We start from the raw sequence: 16,453 nt of genomic DNA on the forward strand, positions 1-16,453 counted from the left end.
TCAGGTAGATGCCAACAGCCAGGTTTGGAGGTGGGCATAGGAATCTTTTTCACATGTCTTTACATGAAGCAGATTCAGTGCAGCTTAATAACATATTTCAAATCACAGAGTGTGTGTGGAGCTTTTTTCTGGCCTCAGCAGGATGGCATGCAGTGGTATAGTCTGAACGGTCACTTGGCAAGTCCTCATCTATTCCACAGCTTTTATGCTTAGAGTTTATATATCTCATTAATATTTTTTTTTTGTTTGTTTGTTTAATAGCACATTAAATTCAAGGATTCCAGTATTACTCTTTCTAAGTATTTTTCCATATAAACTCTTCTCGTGGAGATTAATTTATCAGAGAAGTGTTGAGTAGTCCTGTTCTATATGGATTTTGTTTTGAAAAGTGGCACATTTAGGGACTGAGAAACAGAGCTGATGAGATGCAGTATTTAAAGCGTGTTTCTTCAGTCACAGAATTATTCTCTTTCTCCTCAAAGACTCTTTGCCTTGTTCAGCTTAGCACCATGAATCCACAATTTAAATAGTGTGAATTAAGAGGATCAAGTTTCTGATCTCTGAAAGCTTGCAATGTCCTGGTTGCTCTAACCTTCCCAGAGAAGGGGACACTGAGAGGTCCCCATGTCAATTCTGGCCTGCCCACCACTTCACCTTCAGTCCTTGAAACAATTTCCTAGTGGGAATTTTAGGTTGCACACTGATAACTTTTGTTCTGATTGAACAGATTTAAGTGGAGTCAAGAAAGCCAGCATTTGACACTTGTTACAGAGGTTGTTTTTAAGCAATTTCTAGGTGCTCTTTGAAGTGGTGGTGGAGTCTGGTAAAGAGAAAAATTAATGCCGAAGGAAAATTCTATTTGGCAGATGCTTAGGTACATCATACATAATAAAAATGTGTTTTTAAGAGAGTGATTTGGGTGTCTCTCCCTTGTTGACCTGCTTGGAAGTAATTCAGAGAGGCTTGAATTTTGAGAGTTCCTGAAAATGCTGGGATGTTGAGTGCCCAGAATCCCTCTCTCATGTCTGCAAGTCATCTCTGAGGTGCAGTGACCCTGAACAGCAGCACAGTGGTGGCACGTGCTTCAGGGCACTGCCCACTGCAGCAACTTGCTTCACAAGGGAATTCCCTGGGTAAGAATGAATCTTAACATTCCCTTTTTTGTGTCCTGTGACCACAGTGTTGAGCCTCTCATATTCCCCTTGGAACAGGGTTGTACATGGAGGGTAAAAATGCCTTCATGCTATTAAGTGTGTAGGTTTGGATCACTTCCTTTGTTTTATCAGGAACTGCTGGCTTAACTGGTCATCCATTTCAAGGTGAAATGGAAGAATAAATTAAACAAGGCTTTTATCTCAGCAGGTTTTTATGAAAGTGAGTGGGGAATGGAAGATGGATTGCATTTTATGAAGTAGGAAATTAAATTGTCCTTCCACTCTCTAAGTCAAAAATCCAGGAAAACTCAGTAAATGCTCATTGCTTTCTGGATGGACCAGTGTCCCTCCTCAGACCTGGATTGTCTCAGATCATACAGGAAGGGCTTTGGGATTTAGGAAGGGTGACAGTAGAGGTCTTTTCCTGCAAATAAAGCTATTTCTCATAAGTGTGCTGAGTTGGTTGCTGTGCAGCAGATTGACCCTGCAGTGCTCTGTGGCTCCACCTCACCCACCCAGGCTTCCTTAAAGGTCCTGGTGAGGGATGAGTCCCCCTGCTCTTCTGACCTCTGCAGCCAGCAGCTCTGGGCACTGGGATTAGGTGGGGACAAAGGGAGGGTTTTATGCTGCTGCCTTTTCTCAGGGAGCACAGACTGCTCTGCCTTTCCTGCGTCATGCCTGGGTTGAAGATTGGAGTAGCATTGAAGGGATTGAATGAGGGGCTTTACGCTTTGCTAGAGATGAATATTAATATGCTTGGTCCCCTAGCTGGGAGTAATGTTTCTTACTAGACATTACACAAATTGTGGCACAAATGGCTGCTCAGGATTTTCCTGGCTGCATTTGTTCTGTCCCTCTGTCCTAAGGAATGCAGTCCCATGGCCCCAAGTTATTTAAAGCGATTAAAAACTCACCCCTAGTGAAAGGAGTGATGAGGGGGATTCTTTACTTATTCCCCATTAGTTCTGAGCAGGCTTGACTCATGAATCCTGTAACCTTGGCAGCAAGAGAATCCCCTTTTGCTTCACTATCTGCAAGGAAATGAATTACACAAGCATAGAAATTCATGAACAGTGAATGTTGCAATTAATTTTGTTAAACTCTCTTTATATATTTAGTTTGAGAAGAGGAAGGAAGGAGAAGCTTATCGCCAGCTATGAGTCTGAAGCCACAAATCTCACACAGCTTTCACTTTGAGATAAAAATGAATCTATAAGGAATCCAAAACCCTTTTGTTTATTTTATATATTGGAAGAATGAGGAATGATGAAGGCGGTAATGTAAAGTAGTGTTAACATCACAATCCCCATATTGAATTGATTAGCGTGGAGGAAACACATTAATAGCTTTTTTATTACTAGTCTGAAAACTTTATAATAGCATTTATTGAAACAGAATAGAAATGTGAATGGCAGAACTTTATAAATCTCAGCTCATATGTGGTGGCCTAAACTGGTCTGAAAATTTTTTTTTTTTAAAGTCCAGACTTTGAAGCTTTCTGGTTTTCCCCATTTAATCTTTCATTTGTACTTATTAAGCAAGCAGTCATGGCAGAGGAGAGGCTGGATGTAAAGCTGAATGTATTGAATGTGCAAATTTTTTCTCTTTATGACCAAAACAGGTGTATGTAAATGTTTCATCAGCACACCCATTAAGTTCCCAGTGGTAAATTTAGCCACAAGCATTTGAGAGGTGCTTACTTTGCATTTAATTTAGAGCTAAAAAAAGAAGTGGGTTTATTTAAAATGCATTACAGTCAGCTTATTTAATATTCCTATTCTCATATATTCTTATTCATTATTTATATATGAAAAATAAATTAGAAAGTCACAGAAATACCCACACAGTTCAAAGTGATGAGGGTGGTTATTCTGAAGTAGGTAAAATCTGGCTTTGCAGACAGCCAGTAATTTCTTGATCATGAGTGAAACAACCTCACTGAAGTCAGAGTGCATCTCCCAGACAGGGTAACCCTGTTATCCTCTATTTTTGAATTGTACCAAATATTCCTAATTTGTCATGTTGTTGCATAGTGTTGCACTGTAGGGAGTTCTAGCTCTGTTTTGTCCTTTTTTCTTACCTTTTCTGTGGGCAGGAGGTGTTAACTCTTGTGTCCCAGCCTCAGTTTGCCACAGGTAAGAAAATGCAGGGACTTCTGCTTGTGCATCACCCACCTGACATGACAACAGTGCTTTGCACCTCATTTGGAGTTGTGTTTTCTTTGGGAGCTGCACTGATGTCACTTGTGTGTGAAATGCTTTATTTATCACATCTGTTCAAAAAGGGGGGCCAAAAATAATAATTGCTGGACAAGGGGAACAATGTTGTTGTAAATAAAGTGTAGCAAACAGAACTGCTATCTGCAATGTAAAATGAAATAAATCCCTGTCTGTGTGGAAAGTTGCACTGAAGGGAGAGGGCTACAAAGCATGAAGGAGATGCTTTGTGGTAGGATCAGATAGATACCAGCCCCTGAAAAGTGTGCTTGGATGCCGTTTGTTTGGAAACTATCTACTTGGTGAAGTTTGGAATAACTACCCACTAAATCCTTAAGTATGAATCAAAATAGAGTCATCATTTTTCTACTGTTTCAACATGTCCTCAGCCAGAATCATGGGATTCAGTTTGGTGAGGGTTTAAATATCTGGGCTTTCCTGTTGTGTTTTACTTGCTTTGCCATGCTTTTGTTTATTCCCTTGCCTTTCACAGGATGGAGTTCTACTGCACCCCATCCTTACAATACCTCTGTAAACAAGAAGAAAACAGAAAGCTTACTCCTTACGCTTCTTCTTGAGATAAGCTGTATTGCCTTACCCAAGTTTTAGAAGATAATTTTAACAACTTAAAAAACTCTTAATGGATCGTTCAGAGTGATGGGAGAGAGAAAAACTAATTTTTTCCCTCTCTGATTTTTTTCTCCTGATGAAGCAGGCTTTTGTGGCAAAAAGGAGCACTTCTTTCCATCCTAAACCCTTCCTATCTTGTTTCATCACAAGTCACACTGCATTAGAGTCTTAATGTTTCTATCAATAAATGATGGATTTGCCAATGGTGATTTAAGTTTAAAATTACTTGCAAAAACTTAATGAAGCCTGCAAATCACGAATTAGATCTCAAAGAAATCATCTCTGACAGTTAAAAACTACAAGCCCAACATAATTTCAAGGGTGGCATTTTTCTCCCCTCTATAAATTATGTATCAGGGCAAAACAGAGGTGGCTCTCTGGCATTATTATGAGAGTAATAGCAAATAGCAATTTGTCTCTTGCTGCCAGAGCTTTCTCTTACTGGTGTGTAGTGGGGTGGGTGACATGCTCCTGCAGAAAAAAATTAATCGCTGCTGCAACTAGTTTTTCCGAGTGCCTGTCTGCTTCTTGTCTGTTTAGCTTTGTTTGTTTTTGGTTTTTTTTTCCATTGGTTTGAATGATGGTTTCTAATCCTACTTTCCAATCTTATGTCCTCATTACCAAACTGCTCAGACTGCTTGTCTGCTGTGGACAAAAATGATACCCTGAAGCTCTCAGCTATTGTATTTTTTAATGAGGTTATATTTTTATAACCCCAAGTCTCCTTTGCAGACTTAAAGTGTCCCTTTTGGCCCCCACTTTGCCTGTGTAGGAGAGGATGCTTGGTGCTGTTTGCAGTTTCATGAGAATCACTTTTCTCAAAAATGCACGTGGGGGATTTGCTATTGCTTGGAGCATATTCATTTAGTTAATTAGATTTGTGAAAGAAAATTAAAAGTTTCCTGTCCTAAATTCTGGATGTTTAATGCAATTTGCAAATGGTTATAAATCTATCTAAAATAGCCGGAAGAGCCATAGTTATCCTATTGATTCTGTCCTTTCTTTTCCCTAAAATCCAAGGAGATAAGAGTTGTTAAAGCCTTTCCCTAAAAAGGGGATGGGTGAGCAGAGTGCTTCTACTGCTTTAATAATCTTGCCTATAGACTACTTCTATCTGTCCATTTTGTTTTAGTTGACCCTGCAGATGAACCCTTTTTTCATCAAAATTTGGGTTCATCTTTACTAGTATTAACAATTACATTGGGTGTTTCTGAAATCATGTGTGTTTTTGTGCCCTTACATATTTGTTGTAGAACAGTACTCCAGTGAACACACAGCTTTCTCAGTTTTGCACTATTTTCTAATTTGTTAAATTATTTTATTTTTCTTCCCCATGTGTCTGCATAAGTTGTCTTGGTGGGAAGAAATTCAGCCCTGGCTGATTAATCTGAGCATTTCTGTTGTCCTGTTTATGTTGTAGAAGGAATGGTGAGCACAATGAGGTTTGTAATTGAAGCTTGTTTCAGTCCTCTCATTTACTCCGTGTATGCTGGGTGTCATTTTTCATCTGCAAAGCTGCTTTATGCAAAAGCTGAATATCTGTTACTTCTGATTTGCATGGTTTCAGCTCTATTTCCAAGATTAGATTGTCTGTGGCACATTTATCTATCAACAAATTGTTTGTCTACGTGATGAGACATTCCCTTTGGCAAGATGGATGTGGTTCTTCCCTGCTCAGCCTCCAGGTTACAGCAATTGTGATTCTTGACTGAATGTTTCTTTCACAGACTTCTATGCGCATTTGGCTCTAAGGCCAGAGGTACCACTAATGTGAAGTTAGCAAAGAAATTATTAGTGCTCAGTGAAGTCTGGGGATGTGGCTTTGCAGTTGGAATCCAGTCCCTGTCCCAAGACTTTGTGTAGTGCTGTTGGAGCCCTCCATGTTTTAGTTGTGTGAATCTCTCGGTGGTGCTGATGAGCCTTGGCTGTGCTGGCAGCAGAGAGCACTGGCACATTTCTCTTTCAGTGGAAATGTTTGACTGGCATGTTTGCCTGTGTGTGTCACATAGCCAGTTTACCAAAGCTTTTCATCCTCCAGGGGCACTCTGACTCCTGTGACATTTACATCCCACATTCTGTCTTGGTGATTCCTGACTCTTTCCTCCTGTCAGAGTTGATGCCACTCGATCTTTTGACACAGTGGGGTTTGAGAGTTGTGGTTTTCCTTTTCACTGTTTATATACTGCAACACTTCCAAGTGATACTGGTGGGTTTCACCATTGGTAGTTCTCTTGATGAATTCCACATTTTCCAAAATTCAGAGATAGGAACACCGACCGCTGACCTGACCAGCACTCAGAAGAGTATGTCGGGGTTTTGTATCCCAAAGCAACCCTAGATTGAATTAGAGTCTTCTGAGATGACAGTCAGTGTGTTTCTTCTGTTGATTGGAAGAGTAATTGGAGCCTTTTTGTTGTTGTGGTTGTTGTTGTGTTTTTCTTCTTCTTGTTTTGTTGGCGGTGTTTTTTTGGGAGGTTTTGTTGTTTGGTTTTTTCTCCATTTGTCTTTGCAGGCAAAAATTTCAGCAACACTATGTCAAGAAGTAGAGGAATAGGGAAAGTTCTTCTCTATTTTGGAAAAGCTATCATAGATAAAGAGATTCTAACAATTTTTTGACTATTGCATTTTCCAGCAGTCAAGCCCAAGAAAGGTGAAAGCTGGCATAGCAAAGACTTCCCCATCTGTTGTCAGATTGTTGCACAGTGAAGCAGTTCTTGTGTGACCATTTGAGAACTCCTGCTTGTCACAGGTACACAGCTGAGGGATTTGGTCACTGCCTCTTGTTAAAGTGGTCATGCTTTGTAAAAAAAAAAAAAAAAAATTAAATAGAATCCGATTGGGGGGAAAAAAACCAACCAAAAAAAGCCAGGTGTATTATAAGAAGTAAATAGCCTTTAGTAATTTTTTTTTAAGTGCATTTTGATGCTCAGGTGATGGCACTGTATGTCCAGTATTGTTATTTTGTGAGATTCTGAACAAGTATAAGTAGTCTACATAGCAACAGCATCTGTTAAATAGTCCTATCATCAGCCCATGGAGCTGTGCCAGAGTTTCACCAGAGCTGGGAAGCTGCCAGCCTTGACTGGATGAAATCATGCAAGATAACAATGGCAGCGAGGCAGAATGACAAATACAACTCTTGCTGAGCTGGGGGGGGGGGACTTGCCTTTTGTTCTTTAATGTTTTAAAACTTTTTGCATAAACAGCAAGCCCTCAACATCTTATAATAAATCTTTTTTTCAGTAAAAGCCAAAATTCTCAACTACAGTTACTGGGTTCAGTATCTAGAGTATTTTACAAACTCCCATGCAAGTATTAGGGGATTTCTCAAAGTACCCCAAAAGCTGGTAGCATTGGTAGAAGTACAAGGTTGCTCCTTTGGATTTAGTGACTTGTGCAGACTAATCCCAACCTACTATTTATTTTCATGCTGCTGGGTTAATTTGGGGGGTTTGTGGGTTTTTGTTACTTACAGGTTTTTCAAAAAGCACTCTCTGACTCTTTACTATTTAATATTTAGGTTCTGCTGTTTGTTAGCCTGAACTAAGCAGGCTGTTTTGCACTCCCCTGACAGAAGGAAGAAAATGTGTTAAAGGAAAATGATCAATGATGAATAAACAGCAGAACTGCTCTCAGACAGATTTTCATTCTTGCTAAAACTGCCTTTTCCAGCATTTATATGCCTGACTTTATGAGCATTAATTGGATATGGTCTGGAGAAGGGTCCTGGTGACCTACACCCTGCCAAGCCAGTGCTGCAAAATCTCAGGGAAGTAGCTGGCAGGACAGGTAGTAAAGGACAAAGGACAGGTAAGAGACAGAGTGTTCCTATGGAATTAAAAGAGCCAAAAGAACTCAGTTGTTTGGACTGCAAAATAATCCTGGGGCATTCATTGCTGAAAGTAAAATTGAAGGCATCTTTTATCTTTAAGTCCTGACTTTATATAAGAGGGACTAAAATGTGCTTTCTTGTACCAGGGGAGTTAAGGCAACACATCTTGGAGCTGCTCACCTTTGACTCCTCAGGCTTGGCCTGTTCCTGCAGGGTCCCTCTCCCCTCAGTCCTGGGGGCTGAGGGCATGCAGGCTCCCACACTGGAACCAGGGAAGCTACAGGAAAGCAGCCTCTGAGATAAATGCCACGACTGTGCTGCAGGGCATATGAGCCTGCTGCAGATGGTGGCTCTGGAGCAGCTGGCCTCTGTGTCTTGGGTGACACGGCTCCCAGAGGACAGTCAGGGTTGACATGGACAAGGGAGATGTGGATTTGGCAGATACAGAGCTCATTGAGATAACTCAGGCTGTGACTGAGGAGAATTTGTGCCCCAGATCACAAGTGCCAGTTTAAAAGGAGCAGTGCCTGAGTCCCAGGATGGGATGTGCTGGAGAGACTGAGATGTTTGCTGTCAGCTGTTCCTGCAGGATGGATTTGAAGCAAAGGTCAAACTGCAGGGCATAGGTGACATAATCTGGCATGAATAACCCAATCCCTATCCATGGAAAACTTGTGGCTTGCTGGGAAGATTTGTAGATTTTAAGACCAGATGAGACACCTGCAGTCCTCTAAGGTCCATAATGCTTCAATCAGTATTCTTGTCATCAAACTAATTACACCTGAATTGTAATTTTAAAAAAGTTCTTGAGCTCGGTTTAAAGGCATCATTGACTGTGTCTCATTCGTCAATGATTTGTTCCAAGGATTTACTTTTGCTTCATGGATAAAATTATGCCTTCTGTCTATCTTGTATTTGTCTGTCTTAAAAGCTCTAACCACTAACTCTCATGATGTCATTTTGTGATAGAATTAAGTGCTGTCTGCTGTTGAGAGCTGCTGCTCCACGTGGGTACCTGAAGATTGCAATTACATTGCTTTTGACCTTGTCACTCTATTAGTTTTTCCAAGAATGTTAGTCATGTGAATGAAAGCACACTTTTTTGTCTTCTCTGGAATCCTTTCAAATTTTCAGTAGATTTTTGAAAACATGGGTATCAGTTCTGCAGTGTAGAAGTAATGACAATAACCTGCCTTTATGCAGCTGATGTTGAATAAACCCATGACTGTTGCCTCTGTGAGCTGGGAGCATTGCCCTCAGACCATGTCCATCTCCATTTCCCCAGTCCTTCCTTTCCTGCTTTCCAGATTATGGTTTCCAGTCTTGTAGTGTGACCTCACATGTTTTCTCTTGGATGTCTTTTCTGGTATTTGTCTGGATAAGCCCTGAGGCTCTGTAACCAAGCAGGACAAGTGATATCAGCAGATTCTTTAATGCATGGCAAGTGTTGTGTGGTATCTGCAAAATTTCATTAGCAGTGATTTTTATGCTTCCTTCCATAGCATCAGAAAAATACCAAATAACTTTGTATCAAAAACCCACTAAAACCCACACTGAATGAATACCCTCTTCTTAACAATAGGGGTTTTTTGTAAATTTTACTTTGTAAAATATATTCAATATGGCTGCAGTGACTTATTTTTTCCTCTTGTGCCCCCATAACCCTTGACTCTGATAGAAAATTTCAGTCAAATTTGAGCTCGTCAGAGGTGTTAAAACTACTAAATTTAGGTAGGTAGAGAGACCCAAAGGAATGCCCCATGGAAAAAAAATGTCTTGGAGCTAGTGCAGGCAGTGTTATTGAACACCAGATAATCCAAGGGGGATGAGAGGAACAGACAATTTCCACTTTTAAGGAGAGACTGGGGATTAATGCTTCTCTTTGGCAAAAAGTCAGTCTCTTAATTAGGAAAGAGGGGCTCATTTTGAAAGGTAGGAGCATGAATAGAAATTCAAAATCAGCCAGAAGCAGCTGAGGAGCATCCTCACAGGTGTTCTTGGGACTGCTGTCACATGTGGCAGATTTAATCTTTCACTTTGGTTTCTGCTCATCTCCAAGGGATAACTCACCCCTCTGGCAGAGGCTGTTCCTGAGCAAACCAGACTATCATGGACAGTGGTTCAGTCTGCCTGGTTTGCTTTGAGCACCTTGGTGCCATTCCTGGAAGAGGCTCTGGCACGTGGCAGAAACTCATTTGAGGTTCTAAGCTCAAACACTGCCTGTTTGAAGACACAGCACCTTTGGTGCCACTTAGCAGGGTGGCTGCTGCTCCTTTGGTAAAAGCCACTTTTTCTGTGCAAAAACAGCACATGTATTTCTGTTCTCTGTGGAACATCCAGTCTCTCACTTGGTGAAGGCACTATCACTTATCTCTGTTTAACATATGGGGTATCAGTCATATTTCCTTCTTTATTCAACTCATGTGACTTCCAGTGACAAATGTGGCTTTGTTCTGACAGTATTGGAAGTAGGGAGTGTTGGAAACTTGCATTTGGTGCCATATAATTGTGACTGGCAGTTTGTTTATTTGCTTGTTTTCTGTTATTATGGAAAGCAATCTCCATGTAGTTTATTCATTTGCAGTGACTGAGTCCCAAATCATTCCATTCACGATTAAATCTGCTTTCAGGGAACTGCATTGAAGAGCTACAGTTGTTGATTTCCTTGAAACAAGGGAGGCATTTAATAGCAGTTATTCACTTCTGTTGCTTTGGTTATTTACCAAAATATTTATTTAGCTTTCCAAGACATTTTGTTTTCCAGTTTGTGACTGACATCATCACTGAAAAGCTTACCTGGGTTGATTAAACCAAGTAATTCCAGTTGCTGAAGGTCAGAGCACCCATGGTGCCAAGGTTGGGGGTTTGGAGAGGGAATGGTTTCCAAGCTTGCGTGCACCCTCATAGAAACAGGGGTCTGAGACACTGGAGACACCACGAGACAATGCCAAGTTGCATAAAAATGAGCAACTCCATTGTCAGCAAGATTCCTGCCCGGTGATGAGCTGGCATTTAGCAAAACATTTGTTTTTCCATGTACACATCCATGTGATTGGAAAAAGATAATGTTTTTTCAAGGAAGAAAAGATAGGTATGGGGATCATCACCTTCTCTGCTCTTTGGCCAGGCAACTCTGGCACTGGTTTTGTTGAGTTTCTGCTAGGCAGCCAGCTGTTCCTCCAAAGCCCACTGTTTTTCCTGGATCTTGGATTTGTGCTGCCCTCTCTCTCAAGGAGTGAATTCTGCACTTTTCCTATTTCCAGGCTGAGCAGAGACCACAGGAATGAAGCCCACTGGAGTGTGCTTGACTTTGCCTGGTGCTCTGTTCCCTCCAAGGAGGATGGTAGTTCTCCTCACAGCATTATTTATTTAAAGTAAGTTAATTTCAGAGAAAGCTTATCTTAAGAATAATAAAGCAGGCTGTGTGCAAACCTCACTGTCCCGTAAGGATTAACGTTCCCTGGATCTAGGAAGACAGAGCTTTCAATCTGTTTCCACAGAATCACTCTTTCCAGACAAGTTTCTCCAGGCAGAGTAGCAGATTTTAACCCCTCAGTGGGTTTGGTTTGGTTTTTAAATGGGTCTTTTAGTGCCAGCTCAGAGAAAGATGGCTTATCAGCAGACATTTGATTTCCTTCTTCTAAGGAATTGGGAACATTTTTACCCCTGAGGAAATTAGCCAGCCCTGTCCCCCAGCAGCTTTGCAGCTTGCCCAGTTGTTACTGGTGCCAGTGGAGCTGAGGTTGTTCAGCAGAGCAGCTCTGACACCAAGAGGTGGCAATGCCCATGCCTGTGAATAACCAGAGGAGCTTAGAGCCTTCCCCATGGCCCCAGCAAGGCTCAGGTGACACAGAGGGGGTGTAATTGTTTTGATGTTTGCAGACTTGTTTTTACCTTACAGCAGTGGACAGATCTGTACTTTGGCTTGTATTTTTCTACCAAAGTCATAAATGTATGAGGAAATTAAGTTAACTGGATAGATGGATCTGCAGATAGCCCACATTTACACAGTGTGGGGGCCTCATTCATCTTCTCTTACCGCAGTGGAAGCACAGGGCATGATTTGCCTTAGTTATCCCTCCCCCTCTGTTATTTTAGTAGTGCTCTCTCTTATTTGAACGTGCTCTCATTCACCTTTAAGCTAAGTAAATGAGTATGGTAAATAATTGAAGCCAAGTTTGATCCCATGGGACAGCTGCAGCAAATGGCTCAGTGGGCAGATGGCCAAGTTGTTCATCTCTGTGAGCAAAGTGCTGCCTTCCCCTTTTTCAGCCCACAGCGCCTGCAAAGGATGATGTGTCCAATGTCACTGGTGCTGGTAGCTAATCACACGGGGATCATTCATTCCTACCAGGGAAGTGCTTTGTCTCCCTGCTTTCACTTGCCTCTGCAGCCCTGAAGCCTCTGTGGCAGCTCATTGGATCTAAGGCTCTATTGACATGTGCATCCCGAGGTGCTTGGGGGTGGGTGGGGAGGTTGGTGCTCTTTTTTGGGTCTGCATCGCTGGAGATAACAGGCTGTTAGCACTTGACACACAAATGCAACCCACCTTTCCTGTCTCTTGGCAAGCAAAGGCTCAACAGCATGTATCATGTTAATTAGCATCCTTCCCATTTTGCTTATCTGAGGTGATACTGATGACTGTTGAGGACAAATGAAAGTGATTATCTATTCTAAAATTTAAAAAGAAAACAAAAGGTAAGGAGGCTGAATACAGATAACCTGGGAATATGCTCAACATAGGTTTTGAAAAGAGTGTTTCCCTTTTCTGCTGGCTTGGAATTCAGTGTGCATGGGATTTCAATACATGAGCATAGTTCAGAGGAGTCTTTACACCCTGGCACAGGTGGGCTCCTGAGGCCACTAGAGATCAAGCAAAAATTGCCATTTACTGGGACAGGAAGGAAAGGAGTGAATCAGGGCCATGTGTGGGGAAAGACGATTGAAGTGAGTAGGAGGGGTGGCACAGGAGGGAGAGGAGGGCTTTGAGGGTAGGTTGGGAGATCTGTGAAACACAAGGCTGATGTGTGAAGGCAGGGGAGGCTTGCTGAGAGCAACACTTGGTGGGAAATGTAACTGGAGAAAGGGAACAGAAGCTCTTTTGTGTCAGTCACCTTTGGAGCAAGTATATGAAGAAAACCTGCTGCAAAGGGAGTTTCATTGTGGAAAAGAACTGGCACAGTTAGCCCATCCATGATGACTCACAGCTTTGCCAGTGTCACTGCTGTTGAGGATGGGTTTTCCCAACCAGTTTTATAATCTGAAGAAGAGCCTATTTATTTGTAAACAGAAGTTTCCTTCTACAGAATCAGCAACAAATGTATCCTGAATGCTCTATAATTAAGTATGTCACAAAAACCATGCACTTCAGTGTTCACTCACCTGAAATTTCTCCAACACGCTGGTGAGGCTTTTGTCACCAAAATCCATAATTGTTAAGAAGAATTGACTCAATAACATGGTAGTTGCTTTGCAATGTCAGGCTTTTGAGTAAGCAATTGATTTGATTTCTCTGCCTAGTTTCACCCAGCCCTTCCCTGTGTCTGCTGCAGCATTCAACCGCCTTTAAAACAAGCAGCAAGCCAAGAATTCATATTTAAAGCTTTTACCCCTAGTTTCACTAAAAATAAAGAAGATTGAGGGTTTTTTTAAGGAGGTCTTGGACTATCTCATTGGGCAGTACCTGTGCTCAGGTGCCATACAGACAGCTGAAATAAGGTGTTGGCTCTACTGGCTTCACTCTCTAAATGAGCCAAGAAACTGCAGAGCTGCAGCTGAACATTTTGAGCCTGTGTCTCTATTTATGTGCTTTATTTACACAAACTGGGGATCTGACACACAAGTAATTCAGCTGTTGCTGTGCCTAAGAACAGGTTACATGCAGTGGCCTCTGGCTGCAGAGCAGTGTATTTCCCCTTACACCAGCAATAACAGGAAGCTAAACAATGATAAAATGCCTGTCTCTCCCTTGGACCTTTAAAGGCATCATTTGGACAAAATCAGGTGCAGTTTGCTGGAAACATTTGAATTTGCTCTTGCACGAAAAGTTTTGAGTTGCAGACTAGTGACTTGCCATCCTTGTGATCTCCTGTTTAAAACAGGAACTAAAGCTGCTGTGGCATTCATTGGCATTTCAATAGTATGAAAAGTACGGGGATGTTTCAGTGGCTCCTTTCCTGCAGCCTCAGCTGGTTGCTGCTGCCTGCACTCAAACAGAAGCAGGTGATGGTGGGCAGAAGACAGTGACTGAAACTGCAGTTAATTATATGCACAAACCATGGCCCTGGAAACACTGGTTTGAAAAACCCAAGTTCTTTGACTTTGTTACTTTCTTATTAAATACCATTGCAACTTCTTGGTTCTTGCCAGAGCACGTAGTGGGAGACTCTTTCTTTTACAGTTTCACCAATTGCCTGCTCCAGGCTAGTGCAAGATGTGCTTGTCCTTCCTTTTGCTTCCTGATAAAGCTCAGTTTTACCTCTAAATGCCAGGAAGGTTCCCCCCTCTCTCTCTCTCTCTCTCTCTCTCTCTCTCTCTCTCTCTCTCTCTCTCTCTCTCTCTCTCAGGTTAGAAAATCCATTCATTATCTCTGATTCTGTACAAGTGCTTCATCTTCCACATTGGGTTTGATATTCAAATGCCTACTACAAATTATTTATTATATTATTTACTTTATGGCATGACTAGAGTTAGGGTATTCCTCTTTTACAAATAGCTGAAACAAGAGAAGCAGTGACTTTTCAAGACTCTGTAGAGAGCCTGTGGCACAGCTGAAGGGTCTTACCTCAGCTGACCTAAGCTAGTAGGTTTCAGAAACATTCATTCTTTCTGCTCCCAGACCATTTCCTTTGATCTTCTGTTCCTATATTCTTTACTCTTCTGAAGTTACACAGCCAGTGCATCTCCCTAGATATCAAACACTGCTAGAGCAATAAGTATTTCTACTAAATTATTGAAGTTTAGAAGATCTGTAAGGTGATGCTTGATGTTGGCTTTTGCAGTCAAGTTAGGAGAAGACAATTCACTAGCTACTGAGTTCCTGTGTTAAAGGAAGCAACTACAAAAAAACCCACAAAACAAAAAATTAAACATTAAGTCTTGAAGTTGTTTCGCATTTGGGGAAAAAGCGAGCAAAGTGTTCTGGAGATGTGAGACATTGATGATACTGGCAAGAAATTAGCATATTATTCCTAAACTGCCAAATATCACCAAAATCATGGAGAATCTCTTATTTACTAAAATCTTACAAGATTTCTATTTATAGGCAGATGGTATAAGGAAGATTTCAGTGGTGAGGAGAGCATTTATGGCTCTCAGCTTCCTGTAGACCAGCTTGGGGACATCTCATTTAAAACAGCCTTACCTGTTGGTACAATCAATCTCATCTCTTCTTAGCAGGCAAAGGCTCCCACAAATGACCTTATAGATTAGGCACTTTCTGTTTACATTCGATTTCCCCCTGCCTGCTATTTGTAGAGAATGATTATCAAGGCATTAAATTAAAAGTTTTGCCCGGTGGGAAACTATTGGATATTTTGTCATTTCCTTAGAGCCTCTCCTGTTCTGCTGGAGAGGCACAGAGGTAGGGGAAGCAATCACCAGAAAGGTCAGGAGTATTTGCTTACCTATATTGGAACGCTGCTGAGAGGCTTTCTCCAGTTTAGGGGACTTTTTGGGGAGAGGTTTTGTTCAAGTTGTGGTAGGAAAGCATTGAGGCTTGAAATTAAAAGTCTCCAGTTGCCTGCAAGTTAGAAAGCTGAGGATGCTGCTGGCATCCTCTGGCCTTTTACTAAAGGCTATGCCCAATCTGACATCTCATGCTTTCAGCAAGTTCAAAAGGAGTTAATAAGGATCTCCCCAAAGCCCTTTTTTGACCTTTATTCCAAAGATTCCAGGAAAGCCACCTTCTCTCTCAGTGTGCTGGGACAGGGGAAGGACTCTGTGCCTTCAGGATTGCTGGAGCTTCATTTTGATCAAAGTTGTGCCTCACCTTAGCTGTAAATACTGGTAATACTCCTGCTCTGCACAGACACAATTCTCTTGTTTGCCCAAGATGTTTTGCTCAGAGCACTTCCTCCTGCTTATCAGAGGCAAAATTACAGGACTGGGCTTCTCAGGGAACAGTATTTGTCCTCTGTTTCATACCTTAGCAGTAAGTACATAAACTCCAAAGCCTTCCATTTAGGGAGAGTGAGAGGTCTGTGAAACCACCCCTAGGAATGGAGAAGGCTCCTACAGTCCCCCATCTGTAAAACAGAGATGGAATTAACTGTGAACCTGGGTGTTTGCAGTGCAGAATGTTCATGTAGTGCTTTCAGCATGTCTGTGCTAAGCAGGAGTTTGTTGTCGCTGTTGTTACATAGTTTTTATCTCATCCTCAATTATTCTTAGCTTGTCTTATTCAGGGAGACAAGGTGGAGTCTGACAGCCCCAGGTCCTCTTGAAGTGTGCTGGCTTCTCCAGCTGGGCTTGTCAGCCAGCCAGCCACAGTTGTGCTCAGAGGCTCTGGATTTCTGAGGCAATGAGGGGACAAAGCTGACAGTAAAAGCAGCCTTACATGTGCATTGCTACAGCTTCAGTAGCTGCCTCGAGGGAATACAGATTAAGAAGGAAACACTTTA

At 41.8% G+C, this 16,453-nt stretch overlaps 1 protein-coding gene across 20 annotated transcripts in view; it reads left to right on the forward strand.

Annotated features, from left to right (window-relative positions):
* Nucleotides 1–16,453, forward strand: part of TSPAN4 (tetraspanin 4) — a 414,093-nt gene that overhangs the window by 380,036 nt on the left and 17,604 nt on the right. The window contains exons 6-7 of one of the 20 annotated variants that reach the window (XM_064425151.1): nucleotides 6,633–6,749; nucleotides 7,521–7,753. The exons of the other annotated variants lie outside the window; for them this stretch is intronic. Of the exons in view, the coding sequence (XP_064281221.1) occupies nucleotides 6,633–6,722 (90 nt within the window). The 3' untranslated portion in view covers nucleotides 6,723–6,749; nucleotides 7,521–7,753. Of the gene's footprint in view, nucleotides 1–6,632; nucleotides 6,750–7,520; nucleotides 7,754–16,453 lie in introns of those variants that run through there. 20 annotated transcript variants of the gene reach the window in all.

The sequence above is a fragment of the Passer domesticus genome, chromosome 6 (genome assembly GCF_036417665.1).
Source record: "Passer domesticus isolate bPasDom1 chromosome 6, bPasDom1.hap1, whole genome shotgun sequence".
Taxonomy (NCBI): domain Eukaryota; kingdom Metazoa; phylum Chordata; class Aves; order Passeriformes; family Passeridae; genus Passer; species Passer domesticus.